Source organism: Gymnogyps californianus, chromosome 28, assembly GCF_018139145.2.
Source record: "Gymnogyps californianus isolate 813 chromosome 28, ASM1813914v2, whole genome shotgun sequence".
NCBI classification, from domain to species: Eukaryota; Metazoa; Chordata; class Aves; order Accipitriformes; family Cathartidae; genus Gymnogyps; species Gymnogyps californianus.
Genome location: NC_059498.1, coordinates 5,191,910 through 5,208,960, shown reverse-complemented (window position 1 = coordinate 5,208,960; position 17,051 = coordinate 5,191,910). Strand labels below are relative to the sequence as shown.

General features: G+C 52.4%; 1 protein-coding gene across 3 annotated transcripts in view; it reads left to right on the top strand.

The window, feature by feature from the left end:
* Positions 1-8,692, top strand: part of IGF2BP1 (insulin like growth factor 2 mRNA binding protein 1) — a 29,620-nt gene extending 20,928 nt beyond the window's left edge. The window contains exons 3-16 of one of the 3 annotated variants that reach the window (XM_050911719.1): positions 1,119-1,167; positions 1,659-1,710; positions 2,501-2,564; positions 4,228-4,509; positions 5,197-5,331; positions 5,574-5,696; positions 6,231-6,366; positions 6,467-6,589; positions 6,706-6,708; positions 6,927-7,043; positions 7,251-7,325; positions 7,634-7,765; positions 7,957-8,070; positions 8,463-8,692. In XM_050911719.1, coding sequence (XP_050767676.1) covers positions 1,119-1,167; positions 1,659-1,710; positions 2,501-2,564; positions 4,228-4,509; positions 5,197-5,331; positions 5,574-5,696; positions 6,231-6,366; positions 6,467-6,589; positions 6,706-6,708; positions 6,927-7,043; positions 7,251-7,325; positions 7,634-7,765; positions 7,957-8,070; positions 8,463-8,555 — 1,498 coding nt within the window. In that variant the 3' untranslated portion in view covers positions 8,556-8,692. The remainder of the gene's footprint in view (positions 1-1,118; positions 1,168-1,658; positions 1,711-2,500; positions 2,565-4,227; positions 4,510-5,196; positions 5,332-5,573; positions 5,697-6,230; positions 6,367-6,466; positions 6,590-6,705; positions 6,709-6,926; positions 7,044-7,250; positions 7,326-7,633; positions 7,766-7,956; positions 8,071-8,462) is intronic. The other 2 variants (XM_050911718.1, XM_050911720.1) reach the window with 2 other exon arrangements.
* Positions 8,693-17,051: the final 8,359 nt, after the last annotated feature.

The window sequence follows — 17,051 nt, the reverse complement described above, 5'->3', positions numbered from 1 at the left end:
GACGATTTCTTCTCATTGACAAATGAGCTGAGCCACCTTCTGAAGTTGTGTAATTAGAAGATAAGGATCTGGAATCTCATTTTTCTCTCCTTTTTTTTTGGATTATTTCACACATTCATAAATAATTTGAATTTGAAGCCCGGGTCTGTGATGAGCAGGTCTGAGGGTGTTTACTCGATATAGTGCTGCCAGCACCGAGCTGCCTGCCATGGTCGTGGCATTTATCTTCCTTTTCTTTAGGCATCTTAAAATTCAGTGGTTTTGGTTATTCCTGAGAAACAGAGGCCAATGGGGGGGACCAGCCATCCGTGGGGGGTTGGCACTGTTCACATGTGGGTTACACCCATATAGCTGCGTTCTTCAAAGCCTTGGGCACCTAAAGGTGTCATTGCCTTTAGGTGGGGGCTCTTGGGGCGTCCATCAGCATGTCGGGGTGCCGGCAGCCGCGGCGGCGTGGCTGTACGCTGGTGCCGGAGCTGCTGGACGAGCCCACGGCTGCTCTCAGCTGTCTGTAGCAGCTGCCCGGCAAGGGATGGGTGGGGGGGACAGCACCCCCGGGGCAAATTTGGCATTGGAATTAAAAAAAGTTTCTGTTTTGGGAAAAGTGAGGTTAGGAAGAGCCAAAAATGTGAGCGGAGAAGCAGCCTGAGACCATCTCGGGTGGTGGAGCCGGATGCCCGTGCCTCGATCTCCCCGGTTAAAATTCAGCCGGGTTTTTGGATGTAGCAGTGATGCTCCAGCAGCTCCCGCCGGTGGTTGGTGGCATCCCAAGGGTCGTCTCTTCGTGCCTCCAGTGCTCAAACACACGGCTTCCTTTTTGCTTTCTAATCTTTCTATTTAATCGGGCAAAAGTCTCTGCCTTTCCAGCCGTGCCCACGTTAGGGCTCCAGCCAGTGCTGAAGGGGCAGGGGGATTTTGGCATCTTGTTCTCGGTGAAGCTCCCGGCATAAATCCAGCACTGACTGGGCTGGGTGTAATTAGCTAAAAGCCATCAGAAACCCCGGTAGTGTATGGCAATGCAAAGCTTGATTAGATACATCATTGTGCAACAGTTCAATGCAAGGAAGCCGCGTTCCGGACGCCAAATCTGCTTTTTAATCGCTTTTCATTTATTTCAGGAGCCGGAAAATTCAAATCCGAAACATCCCACCCCAGCTGCGATGGGAGGTAAGAGGAGCAAGTGGAGAAGTGTAGATCAGATTTAAGGACTGATTCTCCCCCAGGTTTCTGTACTTGGGATTAAAGTCGATTTCTCCTTTTCTTTATTATTAATTTGGTCTAATTATACTAGAGCCTTGCCTCCACGTAGCTTATTCCTCTTCCATTACAGGTGTAAATTCAACTGGTAGAAGCAACATAAGCTACACCGACAAAAATCCCCATTAATAACAGGGTTATATGATTTATCTATTGTATAAGGAACAAAATGGATCCTTTCTTCCCGCCGACTGCTGGGACTTTTCCCCGACTCTTTCCCCCCGCCTCAGCTGGCTCCAAGGCCCCTTGGTCCAGCGTCCTGGGGCAGGCAGGAGCTTCCTTCGTCTAATTGCTTGTGAAATCTTAATGACTAGAAAGCTACCTTTATTGATTGATTGTATTTCCCTGATCTGTCCTGACAATCTCAGTGTAAAGTGGGTTTTTTTTTCTCCTTTTTTCAGGTTCTGGATGGTTTGCTAGCCCAGTATGGCACTGTAGAAAACTGCGAGCAAGGTAGGACCAAAAAAAGAAGCTGTATTTAAGATATTTTCTGCCCCAGCTATTTTTAGGGGGGAGGAGGGTGAGGACGGAGAGGCGGTTTTCCTTTGTCAGCAGAAGCTGTGGCTAAAGATGTCAAGAGGTCTCAGCCCGGTCGCTGGGGCTTTTTTTTTGTTCCCTATTGCTAAAAGACACATCCTGTGCGGTGGCTTTGGGCAGCGCACGTGGGTGTCCCCACATCAGATGCCGGGTCGGCATCGTTCCCACCACACCCATGGGTACCTGCCAGCAGCCGCTTCGGGGGAAGGTGCAGGATGCTCTCCCGAGGCCGGCCGGGGACTATCTGTCTCCGCTCGGCAGATTTTATCTCAGCCTCTAATGGCAATCGGTTGAGACAGGAGGATTAATATTGCCCCCGGGATGTTTAATGAGAGTAGAGTTACCATAACCCTCCTAGAAATAGAAAGGAGGGCTCAGAGGAGCTCCAGGGACCGTCCCTGGGCTCTGGCAAGGGATGGCAGGATGGAGTTGGCTTTGGTGGCTTCGCTGCCGAGCGCAATGGCATATTGGGATCCTTTAAGTAAGGCAGGAGGGTCTGTGCTGCCCAGGATGAGTCCCAGCGTGGCCTGAGCCCTTGGAAACTCTTCTCCCTTGCAGGAGAAAAACGTTTGCAAATCCCTGGGGAGTGCCGGAGGGGACTTGTCTGAGTGGGGACTCGTCTGAGGGGGTCTCTCAGCTTTTCGGGGGCCTTGAACGTCTGACGTGTTCATGCTGCCTCTCTAATTTCTGTCTCTTTTGCTCGCAGTGAACACGGACAGCGAGACGGCCGTTGTCAACGTCACCTATGCCAACCGGGAGCAGACCAGGCAGTAAGTGCCCCATGGTCCCCCGGGAGCTCGGGCTGCCCTCCCTGCTGCAGCTTCGGCCCCTTCCTTGCTTGCAGAAAACAGGATTTCCAGTGCTGGGAGTCAGATTACCCCACAATTCCTAAATTTTGGCTACAAATGCAGCAAATCTTTGAGGACACCCTCCCCGAGCTCTGATTTCTTTTCCTTCACCTTCAGATGGACGTCCAAGTTTTTAGGCTTTTCTCTGCAGTTCAGAGAGTAAAACCATAACTTTTTGCTCAAAGAAAAGTGGACATTTTCTTGTATTTACGTGATTTCAGGAGTTATGTCTCCAGAAAAAGTAATAATGAGACCAAATATCATAGGAGCTGGTAGGCGTCGGGCAGCACGTGTCTTCTCTGGCTGATGGCCGTGTCATTGGGAGATTTGCAGCTCCCTTCCCCATCCTGTCCGGGGAAGATCAGACTTTGCACTAAATGCAAATGGAAAATTAATTGGGTTTTCACCACTGTTTATTTCGCTTTCCTTTTGCCCCGACGAAGGGGTCTGGAAAGGGATGGGATCAGCACTTTCTTTGGAGGGCAGCCCGCAGGAGCGTGGGGATTGATTGATAGGTTTTCACCCGGGAAGGTTTCCGTCACTGAGGCGGGCACGTGTCAAATGTGGCCACGGCGGCCGCGCCGCTGTCCCCAGGGACGTCGCCTCTGGTCACTCTGCCAAAGCACCAGCTTCCAAATGGCCACCCGGCCGATAATACTTCAGCTGTCAAACCCAAATTTGCTGTGGTTGCATACACGGCCGGAGCAAACCTTCATGGGGGAACCGCTGTCTTGTTTTACTTTCTGTAATAACACGAGGCAGAGCCCGGCTGTGGAGCCCAGCAAAGGGAACGCTCCCGGTTTGTCCTCCCGTCCCTTGTCCATCCGCACCAGCCCTGCGCTTTGCACCCCATAAGGTGAAATAGTTTGAGTTTCTTTTACCAGGAAGCACCCAGCAAAACAGTTTCGTGCAAGTAGTTTTGCTCTCAGATCTGCAGCCCTTCTTCCCTGCTTTTTCCTCCTCCGGGAATGCGTGTGCTTCATTGAGCACCTTTCTCTGGTCCCTTTGCATCATCAGGGATGGGGCTGCTAGCACGGAAAGTCTCTGTTCAGCCAGTTTTGGGAGTTTTTTGGGTTTGGGTTTTTTTTTTTTTGCAAGAATTGAGTCACTGACCACTTTCTGGAGAGCTACAGTTTGGGTTGTCTCTGTAGAAAGCCGGGGGGGGGTTTGAAGGAGGTGTGGAGAGCGGTGGCCAAAGCTGTCGCTTTGCTCTTGCTACCAGCCCCATCTATCGACAGCTTTCAGCTCTTGCAGTCCCTGAAGTCCTGCCGGGAGAGGGATTTGAGATATCGGACAAAAATCATAAGGTGGAGGAGATGTGGGAATCACTCCCTGCACGATCCTGTCCTTGCCCCTGGTGCTTGGAGAGATTCCCCTTAAAATACTTTGGCTCGTTCAGGCTGGGTGGAAAGTCCTGCCAGGTCCTCGCGGCAGCGGTGACGTCTCCTTTCCCTGCTCCTGGTGCTTCCTCACCGGGCGTTACGCCAGGGAGGGCTTGGCCCGTTTTGGGTCGAGCTGATGCGTGCTGCTCGGCATGGGGGTGTGACAGGAGGGACCCCCACCCCGACTCCTTCTCCCCTTCCAGAGCCATCATGAAGCTGAACGGGCACCAGCTGGAGAACCACGCGCTGAAGGTCTCCTACATCCCCGACGAGCAGTCCATGCAAGGGCCGGAGAACGGGCGGCGGGGCGGCTTCGGGGCGCGCGGTGCTCCCAGGCAGGGCTCCCCTGTCACCGCGGGGGCACCGGTCAAGCAGCAGCCGGTGGATATCCCCCTCCGCCTCCTGGTGCCCACCCAGTATGTGGGTGCCATCATCGGCAAGGAAGGGGCCACCATCAGGAACATCACCAAGCAGACGCAGTCCAAGTGAGTCCCTTCTCCCACGAGCCGGTTTGCACCTTGTTGAGCCGAGTGGTCTGCAGTGATATACGAGGCTGGATTTTTTTTCGGAGAATGGGCTATTTGAGGCCCCTCCAGCTCTCCCGCTGTGCAGGGCAGTGTGTCCAAGAGCCACCTTCCCATGGCCTGCCCCAGCCAGGCTCTCTGGCTGCAATTCCCTACGTGTCTCCCTTTGCTGGGGCCGCCCTGGCTGGGACAGGACCCGGGCAGGCGTGCGGGGAGGTCACTGCTTCAGCCGGTCTCATTTAGCACGAGCCTGTTGAGCTTCACCCGCCTGCTCTTGCATTTGGCCCTCGACCTTATGTTGGCTACGACTCTTGTCCCCCAAGGAAGGCTTTATCTAAGATGTGAAGTGATGGACAGCCCATCCCGTCCCCCAGGCACATGCTTGTTCCACCACTTAATCACTCCTGTAGCTTAAAATAAATAGATGCTGATGCCTTATTTGGATTTCTGTGATTTGAGCTTCTAGCTGCTGCGTCCATGTCGAGTATCGAGGCCAGAATTAACTCCTCTCACCTTCCCTGGGTGCATATAACCTTACAGTCGAGTGTGAGCTCCAGGCGGTTCATGGGGAGCGGAGCAGCCGGCGCTCACACTGCTGGGAAGCCGCAGAGCTGCTCCCCGGCCCCAGCGCCCATCCCGTGCTTGCAGGATCGACGTGCACCGGAAAGAAAATGCGGGAGCCGCAGAAAAAGCCATCAGCATCCACTCCACCCCCGAGGGCTGCTCCGCTGCCTGCAAGATGATTTTGGAGATCATGCAGAAGGAGGCGAAGGACACCAAGACGTAAGGTTTCCCCTTGCCTTTCTGTGCACACGTATCCCGTCGGCAGCTCTCTGCCGGGCTGTGGTACCGTCCTAACGCCCGGAGCCGTGTGATGCTCCCATGTGTGCAGGAGTTTTGGTTTGGGGGACCCAGGGACTCCAAGCAAGGGGACTTGAGCTTCCCCCATCCCTCTGTACCAAATCCCTCCTCTTCTGGCTGCAGTAATCCTTCATGTTGGTTTTTTTCCCCCTTCCTCTCTCAAGAGCTGATGAAGTGCCTCTGAAAATCTTGGCCCATAACAACTTTGTGGGACGCCTGATCGGCAAAGAAGGGCGAAACTTGAAGAAAGTGGAGCAGGACACGGAGACAAAAATCACCATCTCGTCGTAAGGCTTCTCGCTCCCTTTGGGGAAGCCAGGGCAGACCTTCCTCAGCCCGGGGCGGATGGGGAGGATGAGGAGGAGACGGGTGATGTGATGAGAGTGGGCAGAGATGCCTGTCTGTGAGCTGGGGAGCCAGCCTGTGGCATGGGTGCTTTACTCCCCAAAGCTCTCTTGAAAATTCTTGGCTTTATATTTTCTGTATTCCCCTCCCCGTCCCTTCGGTGTCCCCTCCCCGTCCCTTCGGTGTCCCCTCCCCGTCCCTTCAGGGCTGCAGAGCTCAGGACCAGCTGGTTTCATGGCCAGGACTGGGGTTTTACTCTTAAGCCATGTTTTTGGGTGAAGGCCAAGTGGATTTCCCAGTGCAAACCATGATGCTGGTCCATGCTCTGACTGCGACCAGGCAGTCCCAGTACACGGTGGCAGTGGCACCCCGTGTCCCCGGCACCCCAATAGCACCCATCAGAAGGACTGGAGGACCCAGCGTAGCACTGGTCGGGCAGGGTAGGGTCTCAGCACTGACGTTGGCTTTCCCATCAGCTTGCAGGACCTGACTCTGTACAACCCCGAAAGAACCATCACGGTGAAGGGCTCCATCGAGAACTGCTGCAAAGCGGAGCAGGAGATCATGAAGAAAGTGAGGGAAGCCTACGAGAACGACGTGGCCGCCATGAGCGTGAGTGGGGTTCAGTCCTGCCCTGTGTCTCGGCTGACGGCAACTCTCTAGGAGGTTGCCCTGATAAAAGCAATGAACATTTCTCTCCTCTCGCCCTCAGTTGCAATCTCACCTCATCCCTGGCCTTAACCTGGCTGCGGTTGGCCTCTTCCCTGCTTCCTCCAACGCAGTACCTCCTCCACCGAGCAGTGTCTCCGGGGCCGCGCCGTACAGCTCCTTCATGGTAGGTGAACACCAGGCTCAAACTGCTCCTGCTTCCAGCTCGGGGATCTCCCCTGCGTGGAGAAGACCCTTGCGATGGTCAGGGTTATGCTTTCAGCATCCCCTGCCGTCAGCAAGCAGGTCAGGTCCAGCGTGGGTGCAGGATCTGGTCTTTTAAACTATTGCAAACGCGGTGGAGAAGGTGCTCAGACCCCACGGGCTCTGCCGGTGGCTCAGCCCTGCACCCTCGGGAGAGGTGTGGGCATCACCTGGGAGGGGACTTGGAGCCTTGATCCCCGTGGTGGCATCGAGCCCTGAACGGTGACACTGAGCCCTGAACGGTGACGCTGTACCCGCAGCCTCCGGAGCAGGAGACGGTGCACGTCTTCATCCCCGCGCAGGCGGTCGGCGCCATCATCGGCAAGAAGGGCCAGCACATCAAGCAGCTCTCCCGGTTCGCAAGTGCCTCTATCAAGGTAGGGGTTGCCCCGGCGGGGACCCCCCCTCTGCCAGCCCCTCCCGCGCAGGGGTCTTTCTGGCCGGGAAAACCACCTGAAAAGCCCAGGTGGTCGGGGCTGAGGGCTCAATCCTGCGGTGCAGGGGAGGGAGGGCACGGCTGCCACCCTGCCCGTGCCGCTCCCCGCTGCAGCCACCGTCTCTCTCCCCCCCCTCCCCCTTTCCAGATTGCCCCTCCGGAGACACCGGACTCCAAAGTGCGCATGGTCGTCATCACGGGCCCTCCAGAAGCTCAGTTCAAGGTTCCCCCTGCGCTGCCGTCACCGCGGGGGATTCGGGGTGCCCCTCTCCGCTGCCTCACGGAGCCGGGAAGGGAGGAGCAGGGCGGTGACCCTGATTTTGAGCCCAGTCTGTGGCTGGATTAACCCAACATCAGCTCTCCCAGGGGCTGAGCTGGTTTGAAACCTTGAGGAATTGGGATTTCATGAGATGCTGGCCCATCCCTGGGATGGAGATCCCTGAGCTGGCTGCACGCCTGTGCTGCGGTGGGGACACGTCGGGGTAGGACATGTCGGATGGCGCCTGACCCCATGCTCCCTCCCCTCCGCAGGCGCAAGGCAGGATTTATGGGAAGCTGAAGGAGGAGAACTTCTTTGGACCGAAGGAAGAAGTGAAGCTGGAGACGCACATCCGGGTCCCCGCCTCGGCCGCGGGCAGGGTCATCGGCAAAGGGGGCAAAACCGTAAGCAGAAACGATGCTTGGATGGGGATGGGAGCACCCTGGCAGGGGACATCCCTGGGAGAGTGGCTGCTTCATGCCAGCACCTGGGGACATCCCAGTGATGGATTTCCCAGGGGACTGGCTGGGATTTCCCAGAGGGGCTCGTCCTTCCCGCACGGCACGACGTGGTGGTCTCTGCCCCTTCCCCGCAGGTCAATGAGTTGCAGAACCTGACGGCAGCGGAGGTGGTGGTGCCGCGGGACCAGACCCCCGACGAGAACGAGCAGGTCATCGTGAAGATCATCGGGCACTTCTACGCCAGCCAGGTACGGCCCCGGCAGCTCCTGCACTAGCAGTAGTGGATTCTCTGGTGGCTCGTACGGGGTTGTGGCCATGTGTGTGTCCTCCTGTGGAAGTCTTTTCCGTGCCTGGCTGGTGGTGGTTGCAGAAGTGGGTGACGGCACTGTGGGTGATGGTGGGGGAAGCAGGGAGAGCTGTGGGAGTGCGTGCACCCGCAGAACGTGACCTCCCAAACCCAACTTCTGGAGGAAACCACGCTAAAACTAGGGCAGGAAAGGATTTCCAGGAGCCACTTCACCCAGCCCTGCTGAACACTGTAGCATCTTTCATGACATGCAAAGCTGTTCCCCTCGCCCCCGGGGTCTGGCTGGCCCCAGGGTTCCCCCCCAGCTCCCCGCTTTGCTCTTCTCATCCGCAGATGGCTCAGCGCAAGATCCGAGACATCCTGGCCCAGGTGAAGCAGCAGCACCAGAAGGGACAGAGCGGCCAGACGCAAGCGCGGAGGAAATAAGAGCAGCACCGACACCAACGTGAAAAGCGGAACAAGCCAATGCCGGGCTTAAGAGTGGCTGGGAATCAGTTACCGTAGACAGATGCTAATTTTTTCATTAACCGATCGAGATTAAAAGGCAGTTTGATTGGCTTCCAAGGTAGATGGCTAGGGTAAAAAAAAAAAAAAACCAACAAACTGGATCCGTTTTTAGCTCCACGTGCCAGGACAGCTACTTAAATGAAGCGAGAGGTGCTGCAACGCGCCGGGCCAACCGGCTGCTCCGCCGAGGCCGGCGCGGCGCCGGGTGCCTGGGGACGACGGTGCGGCGAAGCCGCGGCCACCGCAGCGCTGGGTGCCCTGTCGTGGGTGCAGCATTTGCCCTCTCATTTAAGTAGCCTCTGGAGGTCCCGTCCCAGCCGGGGCACCCAGCGGCTGCGTCTCCCCGACCCCTCGCTCCCTCCCTCCCCGCGGCTGGTGGATATTCCCAGAGCGATGTTAAGCCTTTTGGAGCGTTTGAGTTTGATTTTTTTTTTTTTTTTTTCCTATTTTAATTTTTTTTTTTTCTTTCAAGAGAAATTCCAGTGGATTCTTACCAACTCCTGTTGGTAACGAGATCCATTGTGGGCAAAAAAAAAAAAAAAAAAAGATAAAACCCCCACCTTAGCGCCAAATGGATTTGGGTCCCTTGGGAGCTCTGCACCGCTCCAGTCTCAGAACCACCAGCGGGCAGGCAGGAGGGCAGGATTCCTCCTGCCTGTGCTGCCTGCAGTGCAGTGCCTTGTAAAGCCTTAGAAGCCAGGAGAGCACCTCTGTTTTCCAGGATGATTTTTTTTTTTTTTTCCTTTCAGTTGTTTGAATGTTTCTTTTCATTTTAGGTTAGTTTAAAGAAAGAATTTTTTTTTTTTAATTTTTTTTTTTTTTTTTTTTTTTGAAGCCTATGAAATAATGGCAGAAGCGGGACATGCGACCATTTTTCTCAGTGAGCTCCGCTGCGGAGGTGACGACCCGTCCTAGAGACGAGGCAAACTGTCCGGGGAAGGGAAGGGGCGAGGGAAGGGCTTTTGCTTTTCCCTCCTTCTTTCAAGCAACAGCAATAAACCACCACCAAAAAAAAAAAAAAAAAAAAAAAAAAAAGGCAAAGAAACCCCTGCTTGGTAGGAAACGTTGAATTAATCTTCATCTCTTTAGTAATCAGATTATGGGAACTAAATGCTTGCAGAATGGTTTGGGGGGTCGGGAGGGAGCCGGAGGGGTTGAGGGGTGCAGCGGAGAGATGCCCAGCCGCAGGAGACTCGGCTTTGCTGCTGATCCGGGGCCGGTTTTGTGCCCGATTCCTTTGCCACGTCCTCTGCCAGCTGCCCTCGGCCTCAGTTTCCCCACCCGGAGCAGCAGGTTTGTGCCCCGAAATCCCATCGGAGCCTCCGGGGGCTCAGCCGCAGGGGAATACGGGGGTTTTTCAGAAAATACCCAGGGAATATTTTTATTAGCAAACTGGGGAGGTGCCAGCTCACATGAACTCCCCTGGGGCTATTTGTGTCTTATTCCCACCACCCCCCCCTAATCTCTCTAGGTGGGGAAAAAATATTCTTGAAATTTGGCACATTTTTATTAGTTTATAAAGAGATTTTTTTCATTATTTAAAAAAAAAAACCAACCACCAACCACCACCCTCCTTTCTGCAGGAAGAATAACTGTTCTCATGAGACGATACCAAATATATACGTCAAACGAATGTAATATGGTTACTGATTCCCGTCACTCTTATGTGGATTTTATATTTTAGATATATTTTAATGATTTGTTTTTAATATTGTGTATTTGGAAGGGACAGTAACTGCTGCCATCGCCTCTTCCAGGCAGGGGAAGGTCTTGTCTCCACGCAGGGCTGGGGAGCCCCCGGCCGAGCCCCCGCGCCGCGGGTTTTTTTTGCTGCAAATCCAGCCCAAATGTGGATTTATGCTGATTTTTGTGCAAATTGGGGCCAGAGGGTGGAAAAGCAAAATTGGGATTAATTTTGGGGGAGAGGGATGATGCCGGATCCCGTACCCGCCAGGCGGGAGGAGACCCGGGAGCAACCTCCCGGGTGAGCCAATTTGGGGCTAAAAGGAGGGAATTTGGAACGAACCTCGCACTGATGCTTTTACCCGTTTTATTTTCTAAAGTGGAGACCAGCCCTCCGGCTCGAGCAGGCGTTTTCCTGGGCGCATCCTCCAAAGCCAAAGCCGGCTTGAAATTCAGCTCGTGCAGCGTCAGGCAGGCGGGTGGTTGATGGATAAGGGAAGACGGCAGCAGTTACTGTCCTTTAAACCGTTGCAACACCAGGGAGATGTGGGGGAAGGCCAGGTATTGCTGTGTGTTTGAGCAATGAGAGAAAAAAAAAAAAAAAAAAGAAAAGAAAAAAAAAAAAAGAAGAGAAAAGAAAAAAAAAAAGCTACCTCAAGGTATGAAGTTACCTCAGCAATGGATTTTTTTTTTTTTTTTTTTTTTTGGGGGCTTGCTGATATTTTATATAAAAGCTGATAGTCTTGAATATTTTATTTTTTTAATGAAAAGAGAAGTTAAGTTTCATAATTTCTTATGAGCCAGGAGTTATGTGCAGGTAACCAAGTGTTATGAGCTCTCTATGGAGAACGACAGGAATTTCAGACATAGTGGAAAAGATGGCAGCAGCAGCTTTTTTTTTTTTGGCCTTTTCAAGCCAGTTAATGAATTTCACCACAACACAAGAGCTGTTAGATGTCGCGACTCTTTGAGACCTTGGACAAATTGGAGCCCACCAACTTTTTCAATTGGACAAACTTAATTTCTTTCTTTTTTTTTTTCCTTTTTTTTTTTCCTTTTTTTTTTTTTTTTATTTTTAAATTAAATTTTAAAAAACCCAACCAAAACCTGCCACTGGCTGAAAGGCCTTTCTCAATCCAACTCCATCGAGAAATCAAATTATTAAAGAGCTTTGGGATCAGAAATCTTCCACTCCTGGGGATGCGAGGACGGACTCCTAGGCCACGTTGACTATGCAAAGTGGGGTACACGGGGTTTGCTGGTATTTAAACCACGCCAGCTCAGGCGATTTTTTTTCGAACACTTGGAAGCCATATATATATATATATATATATTTATATATATCCCAGAACCCAAACGAATCGGCCTCCTGTGTTGCCACGGAGGCAGCGTCGAACCATCTTCTCCACTATGATGCTGTTAAATATTTTACAGAGATTTGCCTCCGTTTTACCGAGGATAAGCAATTTAAAAAAAAAAAAAAAAAAAAAAAAAAGTGAGGAGGAGAGAGAGAGAGAAATTAATGGGAGCCAATTTTTTTTATATGAACGCACATCGAGGAGAGAGAGGATGAATCCGACCCTGAGGACCGATGGGCCTGAACCTCTCTGCCCGCTCTAAAAGGTTCGCGGGATTTTTTCTTACGTCCCATCTTGCTATTTTTCACCGTACCTGCAGGAAAACGACCCTTGCTTGAATGGTAGTTCAAAAATACAGAAAATTCAGTGGTGGTAAAGTGAATTTGGGAGCGGCGGGTGCTGCTGTCCCCAGCCTGCCGCCCAGCGCCTCTCCCCCCCCCCAAATATTTGGGGTGGGTGAGGAGCGCGGGATCCGGCCCGTCACTGGCAGTAGGGAAGCACTGACCCTTTTTTTTCCCCCATAAATTTGGGGTCAAAGGAGCAAAATTAGGGCTTGGCAGTGCCCGGCCAGCAGCTCCTGCCCTCAGGGTGGTGGGAGAGGGCTTCTGCGGGGTTTTCCTCTTTTTTTAATTTTTTTTTTAATTTTTTTTTTTTTTTTAAAGGAAGACTGGCATTTGTCCTAGGAAAAACGGTTTCTTATTACTTGAAATCTCTGGCTCTCTACTTTTTTTTTTTTTTTTCCCAGCCTTGCACAGAACAGTGTATTCAGACATCGGTGATTATAATTGTCTTTTTCGACAGCAAGCGTTTTTGATAACTGGTTCAAACTGTATCATTGAGGGATAAAAAAAAAACCAACCCCAACACCCCAAATCCCACCCCAAGCACCCCCAGTCCTGTTGATCTGGTTGTTGCAGTGAGAAGATCTTGACCTAAAATCTGATGATTCAGGGAAACCTTTGACGCTTTTTCCCACCTCCAAGCCGGTCCCACTGCCGTAACGTAGGAGCGATCGGTGCTTTTTTTTTTTTTTTAGGGGGGGAAATCTCTTTGTTTTCTCAAGGGAGATTATTTATATAAAGTGATTTGCAGTAAGGAAGACGCCTCCAAGCATCTCCCATCTTTCTCTGGAGCCACGCTGAGCTGGGAAGAGCAAAAGCGGGATAAAGCAGGATCCCCAGCGCGGCTGGCCGGTGAGATGGGTGGCAGGAGACGCGAGCGAGCCCTGGATCAGGCCTGGAATGAATAAACAAGAAAAAAAAGCTCTAGTGAACCCCAAAAGCAAGCAGGAAGGATCCCCGGCCCCACGGTAGCTCCTCTAGCCGCTCTCTTTGTGCCAGAATAAAAGGTAATTTAGGGGAAACCTCCGCACGGAGGGGTGAGCGGTGCCGTCAGCTCCTCTCTGCCTTGTTTTTCTCCTAGCAGAAATAATTTGGGTTTATTTTTTTCATTGGAATTTCCGCCCCCAATAAGCAAGGAGCAGCCCCAGCCCTGCCCTGTCCTGGGGCACGCGGGGAGTCGGCTGCTGTCCCGCAACGTCCCTCTCCGTGGGGTGAGGAAGGATGCGGAGCTTTTAAGTTGGGGCAGGGAGACATAGGGAGCCTCCAGGCAGGATTGAGGAAGAGGTTAAAATGGATTTCTGCTCGCTGGGTCGTGCCGGGGAGGAGTTGCAGGCAGGCAGGCAGGCAGCGAGCAGGCAGAGCTTGTGCCGCTGGCTGCCTCTCCTGCCATGGGGCAAAAAGGAAAGCAAGCAAGCAAGCAAAGCACTGCTCCGTGCCTCAGTTTCCCCCCTGGGGGTGATGCTGCTCTCCTACCTCACAGGGCTGGTGTGAGGATGAACAAATTCACGTCTCGGAAGCATTTGGCGCTCCTCGGTGCCGTATCCCGTGCAAAGCATCGCCGGAACGAGCCGCCGCTGCGCTACGGAGAGACTTGGATTTGGGGGTTCGCCTCGTTTTAATGCTATCAGAGTCGTCTTTTGCCATTCAGCTGGAGAAAAAGAGAGAAAAAGGAAAAAAAAAAAAAAAAATCCCCAAATCCCAGCTAATGTTTCTTCTCTTCCAAGCTCTGAATGCTTTCTCGGCCGCTAAGAGCATCCGTGGGCTCAGCAGCGATGCCGGGGCCGTGCTCCCTCCCTGCCGCCCGACCCGGCTGACGAGCGTGGAAGGGTTTTACGGAGTCAAACTAGAGGAAAATCCATTGTAAATATTGAAAAGAAACTGCCTCTAAGCTACATTTTATGTTTCCTGGGCATTAGGTTTTGGGTTTGTTTTTATTTTTTTAGCACATTAAAAAAAAAGAAAAAGAAAAGAAAAAGAAGAAAGCAGTAAAAGTTAGTCAGGTAGTTAATCAGTGCCAGAAAAAAAAAAAATCTTTTAAAATTTCTAGCTCCAACTATTTTGAGTGTTTTCTAGGCTCTGAAAAAAAAGATCAGAAACGCAGACTTGCTATAAGACAGTTGAAGACGTTTCTTTAATTTAATTTCTTTTTATTGATGTAGGTCTTCCCTCCCTGTCCCCTGCTGGTCCATACAACATAGGCTTTTGATATTTTTGGAACTTTCTTATTTTTGGAGAATTTAGTAACCGAGGGTTGGGGTTTTTTTTTGGGGGGGGGGGGTGTTCTGATTTTTTTTCGGTCATTTTTAATTTCTTTTTTCCGTTGTAGCTTTTTGTTTTGTTTGAATGAAATCGGTGTGATCCTGTGAAACACGTATTCTCCTGAGAGGGCACGGAAATATTTAAGCATCCTCATAACACGCTGGCTCCCGGCAGCCGCTGGGGCTGTGCCGTGCCGAGTCCGGCTGTGGTCTTTCCTGGCTGGAGGGTGCAGGATTTGGCTATGGATTTGCATTGGGAGCCGGGAGCGGCGATGGGGCAGCGGGAACGAGTGGTGCTTGAGCTCGGGAGGCTTCGATCTGCTGGTCGGAGGTGGGTGGCCACGTGCCGGGTACCTGGCGCTTGGGATGCGGCCTCGGAGCGGGTGCTTGGCAATAACTGTTCAAGGCTAGAATTAATTTGGGATGTCCGACGGCGGCTCCGCATCGGCAGCGCATGGGGAGGAGAGAGATGCGTCCCCATTCGGTCGAATCCGCCTTTCTTCTTATTTTTTGGGTTTGTTTGTTTTGTTGTTTGTTTTTTTTTTTTAATTTTATTTCTTTTTGAACTCATTTGTGATTGTGGATGAGATCCAGAGCAGAGCGAAAGCAGCCAGAGGCTCTTAAATCATGAATTTTTTTGGAGACCATGCAGGTGCTGCGAGCTGGAAACGTACACGTGCAAACTACCTCAGAGCTGACAGGGAGCCCCGAGGGATGGACGGGGGGGGTCCCTCACCGCCCCCCACGGCAGGATCCGGCCTCCGGCACCCCCGAGCTCAGCAGAGACCCTCCCGGCTGGTGGGGAGGCAGTTTTGGCGTCCTGGCTTTACGCCCTGCAGTTAGGAAGAGCTGCGTGGTGGAGGAGGAAGAGGAGAGCCGATGAGGAAGGCTCTGGAGGATGCCGGGAGGGCGGTGGGATCAGCTGGTGGCCGAGTCAGACCCCTTGAAAAGTCAGCCCCGGGCTGACTCGGGTGTGCGTTTGATCTCTGCTGCTTTGCTGTACGTTACAGAATTCTTTAGGTTTTTTGTTGAAGACGAATACCTCTCGGAGCGGCGGCGAGGCGCGGCAGCGGTGGGATGCTCTGCCGGGGCACGGCAGTGGGATGCTCTGCCGGGCACGGCGGTGGGATGCTCTGCCGGACCACGGTGGGATGCTCTGCCGGACCACGGCCACAGCCCGTCCCCGCCGGTGCGGCAGGGCGGTGGGTTATGAACTGTGGAAAGTATTTGGGTGCTGCGGATCAGCACGAGCTAAGACCGAAAGGGATTTTTTGCTTAAAAAAAAAAAGAAAAAAATATTAATAATTTAAGCCCCAGGAGTCGGGATGTACAACAGAACTGAAGCCATTTTTTTGGACCAGTTTGGGAAATGGTCTCTGCAAAGCAACACTAAGTCCAGCGGGAAGGAGTTTGCCGATGTTTCGGGGCGGGGAAGGGCTGATCCGGAGCACGGCCCCGGCAGAGCTGCCCACGGCGGGGACGGGAGGCAGGGAACGGTGCTGGGCTCGCTGGGCTCTCCCATTGCTGTTGGCATATCATCCTGGGAAATCCATGCGATTGACCGGAATCGGGGCAGAAAGTAATCCTTAAAGTGGCCATAATTGGCGTGAGCATTCGTTACCCAGCAGTTAATTGCGTCGGTTTGTTCGAAGCGCATCCGGATTCATCTCGGGATCAAATTCCTTGACTTCTAGGAGGAAATCTGGCCCTAAACCGCGACCCCCGCCCCGTGCCACTGCCGCCTCCGTCGGCTCCTGCGGCCGAATTGAAACCCGGCAAATGTTAGGGTGGCTCCAGAGGAGATGAAACCCCCCGTGAAGCCCGAGATTTTCCTGAGAGCCCCGAGCGGCCAGTGCCCGTGGAGTCCCTCAGCTTCACCGCACGTCAGACCCCGGGGCACGACCTTATATATAACCAATTCATTTTTGTTTATCTACCTCTTAGCGACAATAGATTAAAAACTAGGTAGTGGCAACTCCACATGCTGTAGTTTAGGGGAAAAAAAAAAGAAATTACTCTCTTTTTCCAAAGAAAAATGTTCTTTAAAAATAGAATTTATGGGCTTTCTTTTCACTTTAAAGTGGTCATTAGTTGTAAAAGCTCCAGACCTCAGCAGTCCGAAATGTTTGGTTGTGACTGATTATTTTTTTTTTTTTAATGCTCAATCTTCCATTACTTTTTTTTTTTTTTTTCCTTTTGAACTTGGATATTTACTTCTTCCATCAGCAGTACACCTCCATCCTCCTCGCTTCCCCAGCCCGGCGGGGCTGAACCCCGTTTTTTTGCTGGGGAAATCGCAGTCGATGGTTTGGTTTTGTTTTTTTTTTTTTTTCCCAGCGGCTTTTTGGGGCAGGACGGCGGCAGCGGGTTGATGGCAGCACGAGGCGAGTGATCGAGCTGAATTCGGGGTGCCGCATCACTCTGCACCCCGACACCGGGAGCACCCAGCACCTCCTCATCCACGGGACGGGTGCACCCAAGGGTGCTGCTTCTCCCGGCAGCCGCCCCAGTACAATTTCAGGCTATTCAGGAAAAAAAAAAATTGTACTTTCCTATAATGATATTGTTTTTCCTCTTTTTTCAGCTGATTTGTTTCTTTTCGCCTTTCCCCCCCTCCCTCTCCTCCTTGCCTCTTCTAATCCGTGTTCTTCCCTTGTCCCCTCGCGTGAGGCAGTTTGTTGGCTTGGATGTGGAGTTGGGATTACGGATGGACGTGGGCTCCATTTCTCTTCCAGCAAGATTTTGTGTTGTTTTGGTTTTTGGTTTTGTGTTTTG